Source organism: Capra hircus, chromosome 16 (genome assembly GCF_001704415.2).
Source record: "Capra hircus breed San Clemente chromosome 16, ASM170441v1, whole genome shotgun sequence".
NCBI classification, from domain to species: domain Eukaryota; kingdom Metazoa; phylum Chordata; class Mammalia; order Artiodactyla; family Bovidae; genus Capra; species Capra hircus.
The window spans coordinates 67904549-67928859 of NC_030823.1; the positions used below are offsets into that span (position 1 = coordinate 67904549).

The window sequence follows — 24311 nt, forward strand, 5'->3', positions numbered from 1 at the left end:
GACGAAACCTTTCTACGGCCGTTTGTTTCTAGGCACTTAACTTTATGGCCATCCTGTCTCACTGTGATACGGCGTCCTGCTCCTACTCAGCCCTTCAGATGACAGGACCGAAGACCTTAATGATTATGTGCCTCCTCCTGCCAGGACAGGAGAGATGGGAAACAGACATGAAACAGGCCAAATCCAGCCTCATTTCTAGAAACAGGCGGCTTTTGGGAAGTGTGTTACTACTTGTCATCTACGAGAGTACTTTGGTCACAAGATACTTCACAGAGCATGGGGAAACTGAAGTGCAAAACTACTCTCTAGGACCAAGGGTGTCCTGGCCCAGGGGCTGGCGAGATGCAAGGAAGATTGCACGTGGTGGGGCTGGACACAGCAAGCTGTCACGCCCCGGACCTTTGACATGACTTAGAATCACAGGACTGCGTCCCCCATCCTGGGGTTCCTTGCTACAACAAGCACATTATGATGTGACCTGTACAATCTATCTACACCAGGAGGAGGACATGCAGCCTGTCAAGCTGCTTGATGTAAAGTAATAAAAAGGCTCATCTTTCAGTGTCGTATCTTCTTGCCTTTTCATTCTGTAAGGTGACTGATGCGGAGGCTGAAGCTCCAATACTTTGGCCACCTGATGCAAAGAGCCGACTCACTGGAAAAGACCCCGATGCTGGGAAAGACTGAGGGCAGGAGCAGAAGCGGGCAACAGAGAATGAGATGGTGGGATGGCATCACCGACTCAACAGACACGAGTTTGAGCAAACTCTGGGAGATGGTGAGGGACTGGCGTGCTGCAGTCCATGGGGTTGCAAAGAGGAGGACATGAATTAGAGACTAACCAACAATAAAGAGGCATTCTGGTTCACACAGGTTGATATACTTGGTTGCCGGGAACCTCCCAAGGCCAGGCACCTATCACAGTGAGTCAGCAAATCTGGAAGACTAGGTCCTAAAGGCAAGGGAACCACAATGGCCCCCACAACACCCCAACCTGGACTACGGTTATGCATCAGTGTAATGCCACCTGGGGGGCCTAATGGAAGACAGCTCAAGAGACCAAGAGGTAGCTCAGCATCTCACAGATGCTTATGTTTCATATCCATGCCGAGTCTACAGTTCATCAGAGAAGTTAAAGCTCCATTTTGTAACAAGCACTATTCATATAATGTATACCATTAAGGATCTCAAGTTTCTTAGAATCCGTCTATACGCTTTGGTGAAAAAAACCCAGTCCTTTAAATCTAAAGTGGGCTGCCTACTTTGTTCTCTGCATAAAGCTAAGCTTCGTCCAGCCTAAATTACTATCATATTATTATTTACAAGCCCTCATGCCTGCACGCAGCATCACAGTTTACATAGAACTTTGATATCTCACATATCATTTGATCCTTATAATTCATCAAGATAGGGGCCACTGTCCTCATTTACACTTAAAGAAAAAGACTCTGAGACGTCCTTTGAATTGTCAAATTCACAGAGGTAGGCAGGTGCAGGGCTGGAACTATACCCTCCGAGTCTTCTGTGTTACAATAGTCTGACCTGTGTGTGAGTTACTAGCTGGCTTCTTTAAAGAACCAGAATATCATGAGCTACTTTTTCTAGAAGCGTTTAACTTAAATATAGAAACAGCTAACTTATCAGGCCTGGAACCTAATCACGTCATTCTGGCGCTCACTGACCTTTTTGCGGGCCCAGCAATCTAACCACAGAACTCTCTGTCCATAATCGGGAGGAGCAAAGCACGGTCTCTCCTCTTCAGAGGAAGCCACACTCCCTGATAAACCAATGACAAGCCCATCTATATTCTCACCGCCCTGCAGGCCGGAAGCCTGCGTGGAGACACAGGGAGGTGGACCATGCACATGGCCTTCAGAGCCAAGGCAGCCCTTCCCAAGCCAACGGCTCAGCCTGTGTTTCCTCTGGTCAGGGGCTCTGTGAGGGCAGCTCTGTCAGATAAGACTTTGGGGCTTACCAACCTCTCCCACTGCTGCACAACACCCTTTGGAGACATTCAGAGACCAGCTGTGTAGGGATAAAACAGGGGAGAAAAAAAAAAAAAGAAACCATGGGTAATGTGGTCGACCAGAGCAGGGGTGGGGGGCACAGGAGAGTGCCAGCTACGTATGGGAAGAAGAACGAAACCGAGGTGCAGGTATGAAGAACGGCCTCCCTCTCCCTTAGAACCATTATTTAGTAGCATCATTTCCCAAGCCATATTAGTAGGTTCCCATTTAAAAAATAGATTGGGGAGGATACACAGAGGTTGAAGATCACATCCTCCCCAAATTCAAACTGCTAGAATGTGGAGTGCGTTTTCTGTAATACCTGTGAACATTCTGTGTAACTATACAGTATTAAGTAGAAAAGTTTGGGGGGGAAAAAAACTTATCCCTTAAAGAGTCTACCAAGAGTTCCTCCAAATATCCTCTTGAAATTCTCAGTCCTGGGTTACAAGACTCCCTCAAGATGCATCCAGCCAGTCAGATGGCCTGTGATCTACACGCAACCTGCTGCCTGAACCGCTCACTCCCCGCCCCCAGGTCTCCAGGTCCAAGTTCAGACCAGTCCACCTCTGGCTGCACAAAAGCTGTGTCAGGGGCCCACCTAAGTCCAGCTGGAATCAGGCTAGATTAGACGAGCCCAAGGGTGACGTGTAGCCTGCCAGGGGGATAGATACAAATTCAGACTTGGTGATGGTAAAGACTAAACAATTTTAAAGACAGCATTTTAACATTTTTCACTGGTTGTCTTTGCACATTCCATCTGTTGCTGGGAGCCGTGGGGGGCAGACTGTTGACCTTGGTGAAACACCTGCCTGTATCCAATGTGGTCCCTATGTCTTTCCCACTTTACCAACCTCTATTTTTGTTCCTGTGTGGGGCCCCAAAATGTTACTGCCCACTGGCTGCCCATCACCATCAGTCCTGGGTGCCAGCACACAGGGGCATCCAGCCACACCCTACGCCACAAGGAGGCTTTCCAGCTCTGGCTGCGGGAGGGCCCTGGGATGCCGTGACAAGGATGAGAAGGATGCTGGGGTCCCGAGCTTCCGAGGAAACCAGGCCCTCCCTGCCAGCTGGCCCAGAGACACCTACCTGACACTCCACATTGCAGTAAAATGCCTGCTTGCATCTTCCACATTTGGACAAGCCTTCTTTCCTTAAAAAACAGAAAGGGCACTGTAGTGGCGAGAGGCAGAGAAACGTGAAGCCGCGCATTTTATCATGCAATAACAGCTGCCATCTGGTTCGAAAGCAGAGCCAAGAGTCACCTTACCTTGCTCTCCCACTGCTACATGGGATTTTCCCAAAGGAGAGTTTGACCAGACTCAGCCCTTGAGTGGGAATGAGTTAGTCAAAGGGGACACACACTGCCACTGACCGACCCCGACAGCATGAAGGGTACTTTCCAAAGAGACGAAGGACATGCTCTCTGACTCGTGAGCCTGGCCTGGGACACCACAGCTGTTAACATCAACCTGCACTATGACTCAATGCTTTGGGGCCAGTCAGAGGCTCTTGTGTCCTGTTTTTCTCAGCTGCTAGAAAGGGACAGAAATAAACAAAGCCATCTTAGAAGCCTGGTCTGTAAAGACAGAGGACTGGGGTCAACCTATATTGCTGAGAACACAAAGTGGGTGACAATCTTTAGTATTTAGGGATGGAGCGTGTCAGTAACAAATGTCTGAGAAGCGAAGTTTAAAAACAACGCTACCCAGCAACTGGAGGCATATTCTTAAATAAAATACCCCTAGATCTGACTGGCACACACATCTACCTTGTCTGTACCCACTGAATGATTCTTCTGCTTTGTCATAATTAGGTTAGTCCTCACCATTCATCACCAAAGAATTCATTTTCCTGCTTCTCATAGGGGACAGGGACGTTGCTATTCCCCAACTGTTAGGTGCTGGTGTGTTTGCTGCATTAGACAAGCCACAGGATTTTTCAAAAGCTGTGAAGCCACTAAGTTAAACCGCCTATGACAGAACCCTTCAAATTTTTCTGAGATGGGGAACAACCAGTTCGTTAAATGAGAGTGCGATCTGTAAAGCCCGCTGTCTGCCTCTCACTGACCACCCTGAAGCCAGCTTTCCAATGTACAGAAATGCTGGTGCTGCAAAGGGCACTCTAGCTTACTGCCAGGGGTGCCCCCTCCCCTGCCATGGAGCCCCCTCACCCCAACCCCATCTGCAGCATGCCCGGAGGGCTGACATTGCAAGACATACATATCATCACGCTGCAGAGTCCTCCTCCACGTCTTCTCAGAGAGTGGTAGTCACCACACTACTCCCACAGAATCGGGAAAGGGTTCCAAAAATGCTACTGTTGGAACAAAACTGGCTGCCTTGCAGTTTTCATGACAGTGCTTGGATTCCAAGCAGCAGGCTGAAGAATTGTGTGGGAGAAAAAAAACGCAACTCACAGTTGAGGTATAAATAAATATTCCGAGTTTGCACATCTCAGTGGTTCAAAGAGGAGCCCACTAATTTGGCTGAGTGCATCCTCTGGCCTGAAATACCCTCCGAGGATACATGTGGATAAGACGGCCGGCCCTGGCATCTCCTGCATTTTATGCCAAGGGGGAAAGGACAGGCGATGTGCTCAAAGACAACTGTGAAGTGACTAGTGAGCAAGTGCTAATTGACAGGCACCGTGAAGGAATGCCAAAGGGACGGAAAGAGCAGACGGGCAAAGCCGCAGAGGGAACTCTGAAAATTCTTTTCCAAAAGCCGTGTGTTGGGACCTGGACAATGGATGGGTAGACGCCACCCATAACAATGTCCATCTGAAACAGCCATTTGGTGACGGTTGGTTTTGCAGGGGGCGAGGTCATAAAACCTCTCTGAGAATTTAAAGCTATTAACTCTCCCCAACAACCCAGCTTATCCCCAACCCTCAAACAACAACAGAAAGTGTTGTGAAATTTTGAGGGCTCACCAACCACCTAGAATCTATGCACAGACTCGTGAAATGTCTCTGAAACCAGAATTAAGACCCTTGATATAACAGACCAGGAAACTATCACAAAAAATGTCTTTCTTAGCTCTACACCATACAAAAAGAAAACAAGGATTATATACAGAGATCTTCCACACATAGATGTGAGCAGTAAAGCTAATATGAAACCAAGGTTTGTTTTCAGCTTGTTTTTGGCTTGTTTCGGATATTTCCAAGGTAATATCCCAGGAAGGAAAAAAAAACAACTGGGCTCTGGTGAACGCAGGAAGAACTCTATTGGGATTTCACCAAAACAACAGATCTCCCAAAGGCCAGGCTTCATTCAGCCTGGCTAGTCACCAAGTCCACGGCCACAGACAACGAAGACCAGGAAGAAAGAGCTAACTTGTCAGGAGGTTACATAATGCCAGTGGTTCTTGAGGTGTGGTCTGTAGACTACCAGAGGCCCAGAGGCCCTTTCGGGGAGCCCATGAGATCAAAACTATTTCCAGAATGAACTACTGCCTTTAGGGTCTTGACATTTGTGCTCTAGAAAGTGAAGGGTGCCCGAAGGGTGAAACCTGCAAGGCTTTGAAGTGAAATGAAGTGAAATTCGCTCAGTCGTGTCCAACTCTTTGGGATCCCATGGACTGGTACATGGGATTCTCCAGGCCAGAATACTGGCGAGGGAAGCCTTTCCCTTCTCCAGGGGATCTTCTCAACCCAGGGATCAAACCCAGGTCTCTCGCATTGCAGGCAGATTCTTTACCAGCTGAGCCACAAAGCCTCTGGTACAAATCAAAGCAGCAAGTATGTCGTCCCTGTATTCCTCCCTTCCACATGCTCACAGTCAGGGGGGAAAAGCCAGTTTCACTTAGGAATACCCTTAAAGAAATCTAAACTATGATACAAATGAACTTACCTACGAAACAGACTCGCAGACTTAGAGAGCAGACTTATAGTTGCTAAGGGGTAAGGGATGGACCCAGAGTTTGGGATGAGAGAATGCAAACCATTACACGGTGGTGGCAATCTCACTAAGTTGTGTCCGACTCTTGCGACCCCATGGACTGTAGCCCGCCAGACTCCTCTGTGTGCGTGTCTATTCATATATATATATAACTGAATCACTCTGCTATATAGCAGAGATGAACACAACATTGTAAACCAAGTAGACTGAGATACATTAAAAAAAGAATGTCCCTAATAAAGCCGTGTGTGCATGCTCAGTCACTTCAGCTGCGTCCAGCTCTTTGTGATCTCATAGGCTGTAGCCTGCCTCTGTCCATGGGACTCTCCAGGCAAGAACACTGGAGTGGGTTGCATGCCCTCCTCCAGGGGATCTTCCTGACCTAGGGATCACACCTAAGTCTCCTGCAGTTCCTGTTACAGGTAGATTTTTTACCACTGAGACACCCGGGAGGCCCACTAAAGCAGGCACAAATGTTAATGTCCTTGAATCGTGAATCTTTGGTATGTATCATCTCGGCACCCTGAGATGAAGGGGGCAGAAGGCAGGAAGTGTTTCTGCTCCTACTGAAGAATGAGGGTTATCTCAAGGATGAACTCTTGGCCATCCCTGGAGCTATAAACTGAACATGCCACCATTTTCTTGAAATATCACTTTTATTAGGAAGAACAACTTTAGACAAATTGGCTGTTCAGACTTGTGTATTTGGCAGGTATATTATGGAAATAAATGAAGTGAGTCCCTCACATCAAGGAAAATAATTGGCAATATTTGTTGCCAATGATAAAATGTGGGCTCGTAAGCAAAAATCAGAATTTTGGAACACATGTATCTGCTGCCCAGAGTTTGACAGTCTCTCATCTGAAAGATTGGTGATGGTTTTAAAAATTGTGGGTTTTTTTTTTTGTTTGTTTGATTTCACGGTTTGATGAAACAAAGTTTTAGGAGGTCTATATAACTGAGTGAACCAACGTTTTCCAAATGACCAGAGTATGATGTTTAAAAAATTACACATGACTAAAAGAGTCATTCAAAGTACAAGACAGACTAAGGGATTTTATGTAACAGAGTCCATAAAATTCATAGACATGGCTTCAGAGTGCACGTTACAACTAATATTTAAGACAAAAATCACTTCACTGAGTTCTAACGGTGAATCAAAGAATATCCACAATTAACTGCAAAGGCTATTAAAATACTCCTTCCCTTCCAATTACACACCTATTTGAGGCCAGATTTCCTTTGCATATGTCAACCAAAACTACATTACATGCCAGACTGAATTCAAAAGCATATCTGAGAATCCACTTGTATTCTTTAACCTCTCATTAAAGAGATTTGCAAAACTGTAAAACACCACTCATTAATTATTCTGATTAATTCTTTTGTCTTGAAGAGTCGTCCTCATTTTAAAAAACAAGTGCTTTATAATATTTTCTATTTTAAATTATAAATATGGTAAATACTGATAAATTTCTCGGTGAACAAAAAAGCTCTTTGGAGTTCTCAATTTTTATAGGTAGAGAGGGATCTTAAGAACAAAATGTTTGAAAACTGCTGATTTCTTCTAATCATTCCATCAGCTCTATGAAGAGGTTATTATTCCAGCTTTTCAAATGAAGATACTGAAGATCTTAGAGGTGAAGTATCTAACTCAACATGGCCATTCAGCAAGTTGGTAGCAGAATCAGAATTCAAACATCAAGGGACATATTTTGTCTCCATCATGCAAAATATCCTTCCTTGAGTATGATGACACGATCAAGGAGCATATACTACAGCAAACAAAAATAATCTATGTGTCTAGATAAGGTAATTCAGTTCAGTTCAGTTGCTCAGTTGTGTCCGACTCTTTGTGACCCCATGAATCACAGCACGCCAGGCCTCCCTGTCCATCACCAATTCCCGGAGTTCACTCAGACTCACGTCCATTGAGTTGGTGATGCCATCCAGCCATCTCATCCTCTGTCATCCCCTTCTTCTCCTGCCCCCAATCCCTCCCAGCATCAGAGTCTTTTCCAATGAGTCAACTCTTTGCATCAGGCAGCCAGAGGATTGGAGCTTCAGCCTCTGCATCAGTCCCTCCAGTGAACACCCAGGACTGATCTCCTTTAGGATGGACTGGCTGGATCGCCTTGCAGTCCAACGGACTCTCAAGAGTCTTCTCCAACACCACACTTTAAAAGCATCAATTTTTCGGCGCTCAGCTTTCTTCACAGTCCAACTCTCACATCCATACATGACCACTGGAAAAAACCATATCCTTGACTAGATGGACCTTTGTTGGCAAAGCAATGTCTCTACTTTTGAATATGCTATCTAGGTTGGTCATAACTTTTCTTCCAAGGAGTAAGCGTCTTTTAATTTCATGGCTGCAGTGATTTTGGAGCCCCCAAAAACAAAGTCTGACACTGTTTCCCCATCTATTTCCCATGAAGTGATGGGACCAGATGCCATGATCTTAGTTTTCTGATAAGGTAATAGCAGTAAGTAAATAAGTGTTAGTTGTTCAGTCATATCAGACTCTTTGTGACCCCATGGACGGTAGCCTGCCAGGCTCCTCTGTCCATGGAATTCTCCAGGCAAGAATATTGAAGTGGGAAGCCACTCCCATCTCCAAGAGGGTCTTCCTGACCAAGGGATCGAACCTGTAATAGCACTAATGAAGAGTAAATAAAGGCATTCTTTACCCTCGTCTGCACAATGTCCCAGCTCCAGTGGAATCCTGTTAATGCTGCGCCATGCTGTACTTGGCCACTCAGTGTGTCCGACTCTTTGTGACCACATGGCTATAGTCCGGTTGGCTCCTCTGTCCGTGGGATTCTCCAGGCAAAAATACTGGAGTGGGTTGCCATGCCCTCCTCCAGGGGATCTTCCCAACCCAGGGATTGAACCCAGGTCTTCCGCATTGCAGGGGGATTCTTTACTGTCTGAGCCATCAGGGAAGCCCAAGGATTCCAGAGTGGGTAGCCTATCCCTTCTCCTGTTAATGCTACTTGGCTTCAAAGATACAATGGGAAGAATCCAGTCATTTCTGAAAATGAGATCCAGGAAGGGGAACATCCCCACAGAGGGTCTCTTGACCAACTATGCCAGAGGACTCAATGTCACCTGAAGTGGACTGGAATTAAAATAAGGGCTGATTTGTATTCAGCCTGTGCAAAGAAGGTCCCTCTGTCTCATTCAGGGAGTAAATTCAGGCAGTAAATCCAGGTGTGTTTGCAGACAGACACTGGGCCAGTCCACATGGGATTGCGTCCTCTGGGAACTGGGTGATAACACACTGCAGCTCTCAGAAAGGACAGAAAAGCCTTGCCTGGCTCGGATGCAGATGTTACCGTATATGTGATTATGGGGTCATCTACCTGGCTTACCTGTGTGAATATCCTTCACAAAGATTCTCTCGGCCAGACTGCCCTCAGCGGAGAGGAGAAAAGCTAAGCCAGTTACTGACAGCGATCAGTTTAAGAATCTCCTTTGGTCTATTTGGTAATAGCAGTTCTCAGTGAAATGGGGTAGGGATGGGAACTCTGTTTAAACTACCCAGATACGTGCTTCAGTTCTTCCCATAGCTTACCACAGGGCGAAACACACACAGTCTGTAGGTCTAATGGTGGAAACCCCGATTACAATGTGCTGAGCTGGCTCATGCGGGTGTGTGTGCTTCAGAGAGCAAGAGAGGGTTTGTGTGTGTGTGTATGTGCTTCAGAGAGCAAAAAGTAGAGCTCCCGAGAGTCCAACTACTGCTGACTGCAAAGTTCAGCCAGAGAGAAACTTCATATGGGATATCCATTTTCACTGTGGGAATACACAAGGCTTTTAGAATAAACTCTGTGCCTGCAGAAGACCCAGCTGTAAAGCTTTCATTTGCGATGTAACCCGATCTGAATTGTCCAGGAGGTTTGGGGAAAGACTGCGAAACAAGGAACAGAAAACTGCCCTCCGTGACAGAAGAATAAAGGTCATTCGGAGGAATGAAGTGAAATAACTGAAAAGGAAGGGAACGAAAGAAACACTAATGGTGAAATCACGCACAACCTCTCAGAGCGGTTCTCAGCTTCAGCTGCCCACGCCCGTCTGGGGCTGGGTCCAGCTAGTCTCATCAGACTGGTTTGTGCTGGGAGTTTTAGAAAGCCACCCAGGTCAAATGTGCCTCCATAACACACAACTGCTGGTCTAGGCCTATTGTCGTCCATTTGGGTTGAGAGTTTTTGAGGGCAGAATTTGATGAAGAGCGTCGAAGCATTCTTCTCTGCAGTCCAGACTGCTTACAATGTAACTCTTCTTAAGAATGACTCACACACAGGATGGATTAGGTGGTTTAACTACCTTGATGATGGATGGATAGGTTGGAATAAAGGGGCAGACACTGCATTTTCTTACTCTGACAAGCAAGTGTTCCAGAAGCCAGGCTCAGCTGTCTTTCCACCTCTTCCTGATTCCTGCTTCACAACGCAGGATGACTGTGCTGGGCTCCTTTTCCTACTTCCCTGTCTCAAATCCTTTTTCCTTCTCATGCTTGAGTCCTATGCGATCTTGGGCAAGTTATTCATCCTTTCGGAACCTGTTTCCTCCACCATAAAGATATAGTTTCTATCTCGCAGGTTTGTTATGTAAATTAAATGAAAAAATAGAAGCGAAGCCCGCCACTACTACACTTTCAATTAGTCTTCATACTTTTGTGTTTTTTTTTTTTTAAGTGATGTCAACTCCTGAAATATCTTCAGTACCATCTTGCTCAGACTCATATTTAGAGGATTTACGCTTCTAAAGCCTTTGTTTTACAGGCAAATATCTACTTTGCTGTGAATGGAAGGGCTCTTTGAACTTAAGAAATGGTTCCATCCACAAAAGGAGGAAAGAAATGTGACAGGAAAATGCAAGTGTGTGATTATCAGTGGCTGAAGCAGAACTCAGAAGACACGCTCCGGTCATTTTCGACAGGAGGAGACACGCGCAGTGATTAATTTTCTTGCTTTTAAAATTCGGAAGCCGGGAAGATCAACAAGTTAGGATCGTAATTAACAACTCCTGCTAGTTAATGCATTGCCGCAGGTGCCGCGGGTCCAGATAAAAAGGATTTGATCCTGTAAGCTCCCTCCTTTCTGCTACTGAAATGAATGCTTTGTGGGTTTTCCCCATGAAAGAGAATGATACTGGCATGGAGTGGGTTTGCAATAACAATTACTTTTAACTAACGATGATAGAAGAAGTGACAAGGAGGCTCTGTTGAACAGAGGCAGCCCCGGCCAAATGAAAAAAGAGAAAAGGAAAAAAGCCCCAGCGGCACAATATAACTTCACCATGGGTTGAAATAAGACAATCAGAAACAAAGTTAGCCTCCCACCCAGAGTGAGTGGTTCCACTAGCAAATTTTTATTGGAGAGAAATAAAAATTGGAGGAATTGTGGCAAAACCCTATTATAGCCCTGGTCAGGTGACAAGGATAATACTCAGGGTATGGGTTTTTGTGTAACCCTGAAAGATGCTCCATGTAGCACTTTAATCCACAATGTAACAGTGAAACGGGACCACGTGCTGCGGGAGCTTCTTCCCAGAGCAGGGCTGAACCTTCCCCCCAGGGCATCCGGCTTTGTTCTGAGGCTTGTTAAAAGTTAGAGCCCAGGGCCTCCAGGGAAGCAGGAAATATTTAGGGCAGTAAGGTAGCAACTAATAGGTTTTCCCAAATGTTGGAACAGAAGCTGTGATTTACAAGGAGAAAGAGGAGGCTTGGTGGTCAGCACTGAATAGTTGACCTTGTCATAAAAATGATGACCCTGGAGAAATGGAGTGACACAGGTCAAAGGGCAGAAAGTTTCGGCTGTAAGGAGACACATGTCTGAGGATCTACTGGACGGCACGGTGACTACAGATAATAATACAGTAGAGTATGCTTGAAAGTTGCTGAGACTTGAGCTTAAACATTCTTGTCACACAAAAGGAAGTTACCTATGCGAGAGGATGGATGCGCTGATTATCTTGATCTTGGTAATCATCCCACAGTCTCTATGTACACCAGATCATCAGGCTGTACACTTTGCATACAATCATATCTGTCGATTTTTCCTCAATACAGCTAAAAAAATACTGTAGACATGACTCTCCACATCACTGACTCATGAAAATCAAACTCAGCAATGAGAAAACAGTGAGGATGCTGATTTAAGATTTGTTTCAGTGAAGGCTCTAGGGAAGCCTGGCATGCTGCAGTCCATGGGGTCGCAAAGAGTTGGGCACAACTGAGCAACTGAACAACGGCAAAGACTCTAGTTGAGACGAAATCCTCCTCTGCCTTAGAAAGAAAAAAACAAAAACAAAAAACCATGAGGCTCACATATAGAGCAGAGAGCTACTAAGCCTATGAAACAGTGGCGATGACTCTTTTCAGCCACTGGACAGCACCTACAACCAAACCTCATCTTACAGGCCCTGTAAAATCCCTAACAGCTGAAGCCTGCCCGAAGAACAGATGTGTGCGCTTTTAAACTGAACATTCTCCTCTGAAATTCTGTATATGAACTTCTGCGGGAGATCACAATGATGCTTCCTTGCAATGTGTCTTTGACTTCTCTGATGCTTACCAATGAGGAAGTCAAAAGGAAAGAAACAACAAACTCATTTTTAACTTATTCTCTCTTATAAGAACTGACCATAGGTAACAGCCACCATTGGGGAATGACGCAGCACCATTGTGGGGGAACTGGAAAGACCACTTATATTTTGTTTAGGTTTTAAGTGAAAAAAGCAGTAAGGGATAATTCCAGGCAGGGTGGAATATGGAGGACTTGAGCAGTCAAGATTCTGCCCTGAAGACAGGGATCAATGAAGTGTTCTGTAAGAATCTATAAGGATCCAAGAACAAACAGAGAAGGGGATGAGGCCTGCCCACAGAGCTGTTTGTAAAATAAAACTACAGAAATGAGACTGTTCATTGATTAAATATTTATTGAGGTCATGGACTATCAGGCCTCAGGCTAAGTGCTGGACCTACAAGGTTGAAGAAGACCTGGTTCCTGTAGTCAAGTAGCAAGTGTGATGAAGGAAGTATGCAGAAGGTGCTACGGGTGCAAACACACGCATGTGTGTGTCCAAGCATTTACACATGTACCACTATAAGCACTTTGGAGCTGCTGGAGTGAAATTAAGACTGAAGAGCAAACTGGACCATTGTGATGCCCAGCCTTGGGGGCGCGCCTGCAGGCAGCCTTGACCCGACAGTGGCCTTCCACTGGGTCACTCTCTGAAGATGCACAAAACAGAAGTTGGCGGTGGGCTGCTTTCCCCACTCTGTGCCTAGAAAATATTTAGCAGGTAGGTACGTCGGAAGGCCTGAACACGTGCTGAAATCAATTTACTATTGAGTGAAATAAGTCAACTGTTAGTTTCCGAATCTCTACTACTTTGTGACCCTGTAAGGTTTTAAGGTGAAAAAAATCCTAAAGCTTTTGAAAGTTGTATTTAAAAATACTTATTCAAATGTATGAATAAACACTTCTAAATACAGTTGAATAAATATTTCTAAATACAACTTAAAAAGCTTAATGGATATACGTGAGTTTGAGTAGGCTCCGGAAGTTGGTGATGGACAGTTGGAAGCCTGGCATGCTGCAGTCCATGGGGTCGCAAACAGCTGGACATGACTGAGCGACTGAACTGAACTGATTCAAGTGTATGAGTAGACCAAATTTCATCAAATTCCAAAAAATGTCTACCCAAAGTGCTGCTATTTTAACACAGTGCAGGGATGCTACAGTTTCATTTGACCCAGTATTATCTGATCAGAGTTCTCCCTTAGTTTGCATAAGTCATGAACTAGAGTGTGTGCTTAAACTTCTTGGTCAACAGTTTTATGACATACATACATGGATTATCAGTGTTTGAGGAAAGAAAGCACTGAACTCAAAACATTACTGCCTTTAACAAAAACTCTGCTAAAATGACAAAGTTCAAGGCACTACAGCATCAGCTAAAAATTGTCACTTGCTATCTGCTTCTACAAGGATGACATCACTAGCCACTGCAGTCGCTGACCTTGAACCACTGCCTGAAAGGAGTCCAGGGTGGAGACGAGGAGTGAGGCACTCTGCGCTCTGGGAAGAACCGGCAGAACAGGCCTTCAGATAGCTAGAAATTTTCAGACAATTTTATGAGCCCAACTTCTGACATCTCCTCGTATCTAGAAAAGCACTAAAATCATTAGCAGAGACATCTGCTGCTCGTGACTAGTCACAACCTTCTTGAGACTCTTTTGTGACCCCATGGACGGTAGTGCACCGGGCTCCTCTGTCCATGCGATTCTCCAGGCAAGAACACTGGAGAGGGTTGCCATTCCCTTCTCCAGGGGATCTTCCCAACCCAGGGATGGAATCTGGGTCTCCTGCATTACAGGCAGATTCTTTACCCACTGAGCCACCAGGGAAGCCCCCTTAGGATTAGCAGCAACCTTCTGCTGTGCGTTTCACCAAAATCAAACGTACGCTGAACTCCCGCACCCACCTCTTCAGAACAGGGCCTCCGAGCTATCTGAGAAGCTGTCTCTTGGGCAGTAAGTCCTCATTCTGCCCTCAAATAAAACTTAATTCACGACTCTCATGCTGTGCTTTTTCTTTTCAGTCTACGGTGCATAAAATAAAGATGAATTAAACCTACTGGAACAGAAGCTTCATGGTGGGAGGGATTTTTGTTCCTTTTTTCCACCGGGATTCAGAACCTAGTGTGTGCCAGCTGCTCAGTCCTGTCCGACTCTCTGCGACCCCGTGGACTGTAGCCCACCAGGCTCCTCCGTCCATGGGGTTCTCCCGGCAAGAATACTAGAGTGCGCTGGCATCTTCTTCTCCAGGGGATCGTCCCGATTCAGGGATCGAACCTGCATCTCTTGCACTGGCAGGCAGATTATCACTGTGCCGCTTGGGAAGCCCAGAACCACAGTGAATGCCCCACAAATATGAATATTTGCTGAATATATTAAAAACAGAATCCCTGCTCTCAGACAGCTTAATCATTAAATGTCTCTTACTGCTGAGGTTTTAAGAACCTGTGACTGACAGTGACCGTCACTCTGCTCGAGATTTGTGTAACTGAGGAGTAAGAGATGTTTTCAGGTGGCACAAGTGAAGAAAATCAACAAGATCTGAGCCCCAGGGCCCACACCCCTTGAAGAGCCTTTCCTGGTCCTCACAGACTCAAGACAAAAAACTCCTCCGGTCCAACATCTTTTCATTTTGTCACAGATGGCAACATAACTCCTTTCAAGTGCCAGGATATAAAATCCTTGAGATTTCTATTTGGCTCAGATGAAAAAGTGCATCCTGCTGTCAGCCAGACTTCCTTTGCACCTCCCTCCCCCAGGATACGCCTATGTCTTCAGGCCTTGGTGTGAAATTCGCTTCTCCGTGAAGGAATCGTCCTTATTCTTCCTCTCCCCCAAGTGGTGACCGCAGATTCCCTGGGCGATGAGATGTCCTGTTCATCGCAGTGGACTTGCAGATACACAGTGGTGTCTCAGCTATCACAGCAAGCATTTATTTTGGTTTCTAGGGACTATAAACTTGTGAAACAGAAGCACTGATGGATTCTTGGATGTACTCCTTTAAGAAGCGAACCCAATCCACTTGAATAATGCACATGCCATATTTCCACTCAGTCATCAGAAACCTTCCACTTAGCCCCTAGGTTTTATTTAATACATTGGCACAAGGAGTCCCACAGTATTTTTAAATTTTTGATGGAAGGAAAATATGAGACACACAGTTGGATTCTCAACAAATGCATGGACTAGAAAGATAAGTTGTTTCCTGAACCCTCAAGACACTTTGGTCTTATTTTCCTGCTAAATCGCATATCTCTGGCCTTCAGAGAAGTCTAGAAGAGATCCGATTTCCTTCTGTTCTATTGTGCTGGCGTGAACGCCTTTGCAATTGAAAAGGAGGCCTCCGAGGGTGGTAGGAACAGAGTCAGCAGAAGTTACACAAAGTGAGGTGTGTGGCTTTGTGACTGGTTAGAGTGCCTGTGCTAATGAGGCCAAGGTCATGGGTTCAGCCCCTGAAAAGGCAGTTACTTCAGTCAATTCCCTGCTGGAGGACTGCACCCCTAAACTCCCACAGATTCACTAGAAATCCAGAGATGCGAGGGTTGGGATGAGAATGGGAGACTGATGGTGGTGTACAGAGATTGATCGCATTAATACAGATCCCTTGAGAGAGGACAGAGACCTCTAGTCCCAGAGTGGGCCCCTCTCCAGAGGCAAGGGGACGGCTCCAGAAGCGACTAACCTCCAGGCTGACCAGCGCTCTGTTGTGCTTAGTGGCTCCGTGTCTGACTCTTTGTGCTCCTATGGACTACAGCCCGCCAGGCTCCGCTCTCCATGGGGATTCTCCAGGCAAGATTACTGGAGGGGGTTGCCATGGTTGCCATGCCTTCCCAACCCAGGGATCAAACCCAGGTCTCTCACACTGCAGGCGGATTCTTTACTGTCTGAGCCACTAGGGAAGCCCAAGAATACTGCAGTGGGTAGCCTATCCCTTCTCCAGGGGATCTTCCCAACCCAGGAATTGAACCAGGGTCTTCTGCATTGCAGGCAGATTCTTCACCAGCTGAGCTACCAGGGAAGCCTCTCCAGAAGAGGGCTCAAAGCCTGCATCTGGTCAAATACAATCAGGGTGCCCTGTTCCTAGTTCCCTGGTGGTGATCAGGACTATATACTCATGGACTTAAAGGCAAGCAGGCAAAGCAGAGCCGGGCTGCCTTTGAGAGGAACAGGACATGGGAATGCAGAATCAGTAAGAAAGGAGAAATTTCAATCCAATTGTCCTGGCACAGGTCAGATGAAAGCAGTCCTCAAACTGAGAAATGTGATTACTTCCCTCCACGTCTGAAGTACAAAAAACAAGATGTGCGTATGGTGGGAACGACCTTAGTTATTGATGACTCCAGTTACAAAGGGATATTTGTAATTACTGACTGCCTCCTCGGGATGCAGAAATACAGTGGCTTAAAATTACAATGATTTCACGTTTTCTTTATATTGACAAGAAAAAGAAAGGGGATATGAACCTCAGGCAAAAGAGTTAAGTCTCAAACACCAAAATCAAGTAGCAACTTTCTTTGCAGTTTTCAAGTTCTATAAGATGAATTGATGCTTTTGAACTGTGGTGCTGGAGAAGACTCTTGAGAGTCCCTTGGACTGCAAGGAGATCCAAACAGTCCATTCTAAAGGAGATCAGTCCTGGGTGTTCTTTGGAAGGAATGATGCTAAAGTTCAAACTCCAGTACTTTGGCCACCTCATGTGAAGAGTTGACTCATTGGAAAAGACTTTGATGCTGGGAGGGATTGGGGGCAGGAGGAGAAGGGGACGACAGAGGATGAGATGGCTGGATGGCATCACTGACTCGATGGATGCGAGTCTGAGTGAACTCCGAGAGCTGGTGATGGACAGGGAGGCCTGGCGTGCTGCGATTCATGGGGTCACAAAGAGTCGGACATGACTAAGCGACTGAACTAATCTGAACTGAAGATAACTTCACTGTCCCAGGTTCTTAGCAGTTCTGAGTTCTGTTGTAAATCAGCTGCTGCCAAACTACAGCCCTGAACCCTGAATCTTCCCAAAGAAATTAAAGACATTTCTGAGCATCTTTTAAAGAATCTTTGGACAGACAGTGTGCCATTAGGTCAGACAGTGCTTGTCCTACAGGAATACCATCCAGGGGCCTTTCAGCACAGCTGCATCATGACTTCTGTTCCCAAACCATGTCTGTTTAACTTTGCATAGAGCAAAGTTCTGAAGAATGGGTCTGTTTAAGGGAAAAAATAGGCAGGCGTGGTTAACATCCTCATGCTGCCCTACCAGAGCACACAGAAACAAACTCTTTATACGTACCTATAAAGACGAAGATGACAAACGCCTTTTAAATAATTTGAACATATTTAAGAATATCCCAGACTTCCCTGGTGGTCCAGTAGTAAAGAGTCCATCTGCTAATGCAAGAGTCCAGTCCATCGAACCTGGGTTCGATCCCTGGTCTGGGAAGACCCAACATGCCATGGGGCAACTAAGCCCAGGTGCCTCAATGACTGATGGTGAGGACTGCAACTACTGAAGCCCACGTGCCCAAAGACTGCGCTCTGCAACGAGAAAGGCACCGCAATGAGAAGCCTGTGCACCTCGACAAAGAGTAGCCTCCACTCACCCAACTAGAGAAAGCCCGCACACAGCAACGAAGACCCAACGCAGTCAAAGTAAAGAAATAAAAGTGAAATTTTAAAAAAATAAAAATATGCCAAACTCACCAAAGGACTAGAGCCTCATATTTATTTTCACATTTTATCAGGTAATAGTGGACGATACAGAAGAATATATGCAGTTGTTATACAAATTCCAAACCGTCGGAACTGAAAAAAAAAAAAATCCCTGAAACCGCAGCAGCATAAGATATAAATCCAAGACAGATGAATCAATTGATTTTGCTGAACTTTTAGAAACGATGTATTAATCTGTTGCATTATCCACAGGGGCAAGGGCAGGGGGAAGAGGTGATAAAAATTGTGTTCACCTGAGAAAGCAGAGGTGACTTAAGTCCTCGTGTCCAGGTGTGAACCACACGGTAGTTTCAGGTCAAAAGGGACAGAGATATGTGTGGCTGAGTCATGTAGATGTATGGCAGAAACCAGCACAATATTTCAAAGCAATCATCGTCCAATAAAAAATTTTAAATAAAAAAAAAAAAGGACAGTGAAGGAAAACCACACTCAGAACAGAAAGACACAGTTCCCTCCATGGAGAGGCTGGTCCTTAGGGGGCACTCAATATCTTCCCCTCAAAAATGTTAAATTCAAGGAAACAACTTTTCCAACACTCAGTTACTTCCTATGTAACACAGGACAAGGTCTTCTCTACACAAGCCATCCTGGGAGGATCAAAACACAAATGTACCTGGAAACGCTTTATGAGTTGCAAAGAGCAACACGATTTAAAGGAATATCATTTTATACGGGATCTTCAAATTTTTACAATCGAGAGGATATTGTGCAATTGCTTTTTGGAGGGAAAGGGGTTAGATGGTGGTTTTAACTCACCAGGGTTTGAATTTCACTTAGGATATCTATCCTGCTGCCAGTCTGCCTCTTTCGTCTCAAATCGTTGCTAATCATGCAGCTTGGTCACTGGGCCCTGATACACCAGCACAGAAATGATGCTCCCTGCGTGTGAAAAATGTTCCTGTCCTGGCACTGTGCACACGTGATGTCTTGCAGGACTGCCCCTTGCCACAGCTGAATCATGCTGAAGGCAGAGAGCAGAGCAGAGCTGTGGTATCCTTGCTAGGTGGAACATTCTGTTTTCCTCTGTTTCTTATTTCAAACCTTTGTTTAATTCCAGGGCAAAAGAGTATTCAAGTCGTTAATCATTTTGGAGCTACACAAGGCTCCTTAAAAAGAAATAATAAAGCTTTATCTGTGTAGGCTCATCATATCATTTTCATCAGGTTTTGGAAAATACTGAAAACTGATCCCAGACACCCATTATTTACGCAATTGAATGGGAGGTTGAGAACCGCTGCTTTCAACTCTGGGTCAACTTGCCATCTGAATGATGATTCCACTGGCCAACAAGGTATAATATTTTCTTCCCAGTATTCCCCAGCTCAACCCGACCGCCATAAAAATGTTCCTGAAATGAGAATATGTTCTCATACTGTTTAACATTTAGCCAACAGAGCTCATCAAACAAGTCCATAAAAGCAAGACACCGAGCCAATTGTGACACCTCCCGAGGGGTCTGGGTTGTACTAGGCACTTGACTTCCCTGACTCAGGACCAGCTCAGGAGGTGGGTGTTAATGTGCACTGCTTACAGATAAAGGAAGCTGGGAGTAAGTGCGTGCATGCTAAGCTGCTTCAGTCATGTCTGACTCTGTGCCACCCTATGGGTTGTAGACTGCCAGGCTTCTCTGTCCATGTGATTTCCAGGCAAGAATACTAGAGTGGGTTGCCACACCCTCCTCCAGGGCATCTTCCCCACCCAGGGATCAAACCCACATCTCTTATGTCTCCTGCACTGACAGGTGGGTTCTTTACCACTAGTACCACCTAGCAAGCCCAGAGGGGCTAAATAATTTGGCTCAAGACAATCCATCAGGAAGGGATGAAACCAGAATTCCAACCGGTCCATCTGGCCCCAAAGTCCCTCCTTTGCAGTCTCTAAATAAAAGAAAAACTTGAAATACTGAAATGTTGAAAATGGCAAACCAATATCTCATTATCTACTGTACAAATGGCTGAATTTTATATTCTTCAGCGTAACTTTTTAGAGGAAATCTGTTGTCTGTGTGTGTGTGTGTGTGCGTGTGCCTGTGTGTGTACATATACCTTTTTGGGGGGAACACCATGCACATGAGGGGTTTTAGTTCCTGGACCAGGGATGGAAACCTATGATCCCTGCAACGGAAGTGTGGATTCTTAACCACTGGACCACGAGGAAAGTCCCTGTTGGCTATCTTAATCTTCCTACCCATTTCTTTAAAACACATGTAAAAAGATGCAGGGAACAGATTATAGGAGCATGTGCCTATAGAAAGTGAAAGTCACTCAATCATGTCCAACTCTTTGGGACCCCATGGACTGTAGCCTGCCAGGCTCCTCTGTCCATGGAATTCTCCAGGCAAGAATACTGGAGTGGGTTGCCATTCCCTTCTTCAGGGATCTTCCTGACTCAGGAATCAAACCCGGGTTTTCTGTACTGGCAGGTGGATTCTTTATCACTGAGCTACCAGGGAAGCCCTCTCAGATGGAACATGGGTTACAGATTTTTCTCTTTCTGAGACAAATACTAGCAAGTGTTAAAATACATTAAATATCAAGTGGAAAAGTGTGCCACAAAATACTGACCATACCCAACGTATGTGCTTGCATGCGTTGTGCGCACACACACACACAAAATCTAAGAGGTCTGATGAGGACAGCTCCCAACTTGAAGACATTCATATTTTTAGGAGCTGCCTCTTAGCAGCTGAGGCAAGATACACATCTTCCCAAGTGTCACCCTAAGAAAATGTGATACAGAGGCAAACTTTTGCCTGTGTTACCCTGACAGTAAGAATTCCACTTTGCTCTGACTTAAGAGACTTCCTATTATTTTTCCATTTGCAGAACATACTTATTCTGAAAAAGATCACTTCTTTTCCCCAAAATAAGTCAAACCCTAATACAATTAATATGATAGGGAAGATCTCTGCAGGCTCATTTGTCTTAAGCAATATTATTTACCTTCAACTTCTGGCACAAGAAACAATATGTGCAGTTTTCTTTTTATGGCAGGGGAGGGGAAGTCATGGAAGAGTATTTGGGAATTCTGTTCCTATCCCTGGGGGAACCATGGGGACATACACGTGACCTCCAGTATAGCTGAACAGAATAATCTGTCCTCGGTCTATACGAACAGCTGACAGGAGAAAGAATGCTAAATCTTTGAGATTGATCTAGCCACTAATTCTAAGTGAACTGGATTTAAAAGAAACCACAGAGTGAGTACAAAGATATTTCTGATTTCACAGGTGTCATGATGTCATGATGTCATCATAGCCTGTGTGTTATTTTAGCTGATTTCAAATGAGTCCTCAGGGAGAGAGAAGAAAGGAACTGTGGGTGTTGACAAAAGTTCACCTAAGCCAGAGAAAAGCAAGAGGAGGTGCAGCGGTCCCTCCCTGGTGCAGGGGCAGCGCTGGAGAGGGGCCTAAGGCAACAGTGACACTAATGACTGTCATTCAGAAAAGGGGGAAACAGAGGCAAACGCCATCCCATAGGGCGGGGTGACTGGCCAAGCCGCACCTGGGGCACTTTCCGGTCCGGAGGTGAGGGCATGTGTAGCAGGTACAGTTCGGAGGCGAAAGAGAACCATCTCTCCGCTCTGCTGCTCCACTGCGAACCCAGCTGGATTTGATCTATAATTCACCGGAGGAGGAGTCTGGTAACAGACATCTGAGCGCCTACTAGGTGCCTGGTCCCACAGTCTTCTCTGCCACGATGGATCCCAGGAATCACCAGGATCCCTGACGGAGGAGGGAGGCCCCTTCTGTGCGGGGTGACCTTGCTTTGCTCCTGCCACTCCAGACACCCACGCTGCTTCAGACTCTGAGCCACAGCGAGGCTCAGAAGATCAAGGGACCAGACACAGCAGCCTTTTTAACTTTGGGAAAACCCAATGCTCACTTCACTCAAACGTCGCAAAGTGGTGCCATGACCCTTTAGCTCTTGGCTCACCAATTCAAAGAGACACATCACATACAGCCCTTAAGCTGCCCACGGCATGATTCTGTGTCTAGTTCCTTTCCAGGTCCCCCCAAAGCGGAAGACAGCTCTGGCAGGGAGTCTGGGCAAGATGACTATAGTATTTAGCTTTTGTCCCTTCTTTTGCTCTGTCTTACCGTGGAATAAGATGAACATATCTCAGGCACTGAGTTCTTCGGTGTGTGTTGGACTGGAGACCTGTATTCAAAAGGTACCTGCAAACCTCAGGTGGGCTTAATCTAGCCCAGAAATCTCCACTTGGAAGATGAAGAAACTGAGGTTCAAAGAAAGGGAAACAGGGTCAGGGAAGGTCCCATGGCATAAACTCCAATGCCATGGTTCCTGCCTCAGTCCTTTTATTGAAGACTTGGCTAGGTAGGCAATCGGCAGAACTGAGAACATCAGATTTGATTTTCTTAACTATAAGCGTGAATATACATACTTCTTCTCTGGGTAGTAGTTCTCTCCCCCTTAAAACTGAAAGTGTGGCATTCACGCTTTCTAAGGGTGCCTTTAGGTCTGAAATTGTCATAAGGCTTGAAGATATAATTATGCGTTGGTGTATGTGAATATATACACATATACACACATAACATGATTTGCTCCATTTAAATACCAATTCTAACCAGACGTTTTGCCTAATCCCCCAAGCAACCAGGTTTTCCCAACCCCAAACCAGGGCTAGATCCCGTCCCCCCGTTGCAGTCCCTCTGAATCCCGGATCGGTGCCCCCCTGGCTTCTCCCCAAACACCAAGCGCAGAGGGTGACAAGAAAGACGAGGGGCCACGTACTTCACATGAAATACGAAGTGTCATTAAGTTCCTCGGCGGTAACACGGCAAGCCTGCGGCAGCGCGGGGCTGAGGGGAAGGAGGAGGGCACAGATCTCATCGCAGGAAGCACAAGTGAAAGGTGACTTGTGCTGTGGCCGCTGCGCGAAACCTGGGGCCCCGCCGGCAAAGCGCCGAGTGGCCAGGGCTGGGGAGCAAGTCTGGCTCCGAGCCCACGTGTTGCAGGCACGACCCTGCCCTGGCGGGTTCGCACAGCCCGCCGGGGCCAGCAGGGAAACGTGCCGTGGTGCAGGGCGTGCGACGGGAACTTGGCAGGTCTTGCTGAGTGCACGTGGCCCGGCCAGTCCCGAGTTCCAGGTCCCCTCCCGCTCCCCACCCCCGCCCTGGAGCCGCGGGCGCTAGGACCCCGCGAGGCGCGCGCACTCCCGCCCGCCCGCGCGCGCGGCGCCCCCCGAGCCCCTGCGCGCCCGCCGGCGCCGCCCTACCTGGCGAAGCAGAACTCGCAGTGGTTGCCGCGCTCGCTGACCGTGAGCACGTAGGCGTAGGCCGGGCAGGAGAAGAGCAGGTCCCCCACCTGGAAGGGCTGCAGGGCCCGCAGACCCCGGCCCTTGCCCGGGCTGCAGAAGCGCTCCAGCCCGCCGTCGCCCTCGGCCCTCATCCCGGTGGCCGGGCTGGCGCGGTGGGGGGGGAGCCCCGCGGCTGCGGCTCCCCGCGCGCTGTTATTGGAGCAGCGTCACCCGGAGCCGCGGGGGCGGGAAGCCGCCCGGCGGACGCGGCGGCCACCGCTTCCCCGGAAGGGACGGCGGCCCCGCCCGGCGCTCGCGCGCCCCCGGGAGGCGGGGGACCCGGCCCGGCGGCCCCGCCCCGCGCGCGGGACCCTCGCCCGCGGCCCCCCACTCGGCCAACTGTCGGCCGCTGCGGCCACCGCCCGGAGCTGCGTCCCCCGGGGCGGCTCCAGGCCGGAGGGCGGAGGCGTGTGCGTCCTGGCGGAGGGCGCGGGCCGCGGCCGCGTTCCGGTGGGCGGGATGGGGTCGCGGTGGGGCAGGTACCCAGCGCCTCCCCTGGACCAGCCAGTAGGATGGCCCGCGCGGGGTTAATAGAAGTTGGCGGGGTTGGGGGGCAAGATGCTTCTCAACCTTCAGTTCGGTTCGTCTGTCCTTGTCGAAAACCCTAGAAGGAGTCCTCGGGGAACGCCGAAGGGAAACCGCTGTAGGAAAGTGATGTGCAGAGGGTTCAAAGGTGCCTCCCCAAGGTGAAAGGTTTTTAGAGCCCAGTGTGACTCCCAGCAATCTCAAGTATTGATTGTGAACCTACTTTTTTCCCTCTGCC

General features: G+C 47.1%; 1 protein-coding gene and 1 long non-coding RNA gene across 2 annotated transcripts in view; both read right to left on the reverse strand.

Moving 5' to 3' along the window:
• The window catches only part of SMYD2 (SET and MYND domain containing 2), a 53707-nt gene extending 29922 nt beyond the window's left edge, over positions 1–23785 (reverse strand). Inside the window, exons 1-2 of the mRNA XM_018060735.1 lie at positions 23468–23785; positions 3099–3162 (exon numbers count right to left, since the gene is read on the reverse strand). Of these exons, the coding sequence (XP_017916224.1) occupies positions 3099–3162; positions 23468–23640 (237 nt within the window). The 5' untranslated portion in view covers positions 23641–23785. The remainder of the gene's footprint in view (positions 1–3098; positions 3163–23467) is intronic.
• On the reverse strand, positions 17899–23048 carry LOC108637790. Its single transcript, XR_001919330.1, has 3 exons — positions 22329–23048; positions 18200–18301; positions 17899–18034 (listed from the first exon to the last, which is right to left on the reverse strand). It is a non-coding gene; the product is annotated as an uncharacterized LOC108637790 (long non-coding RNA).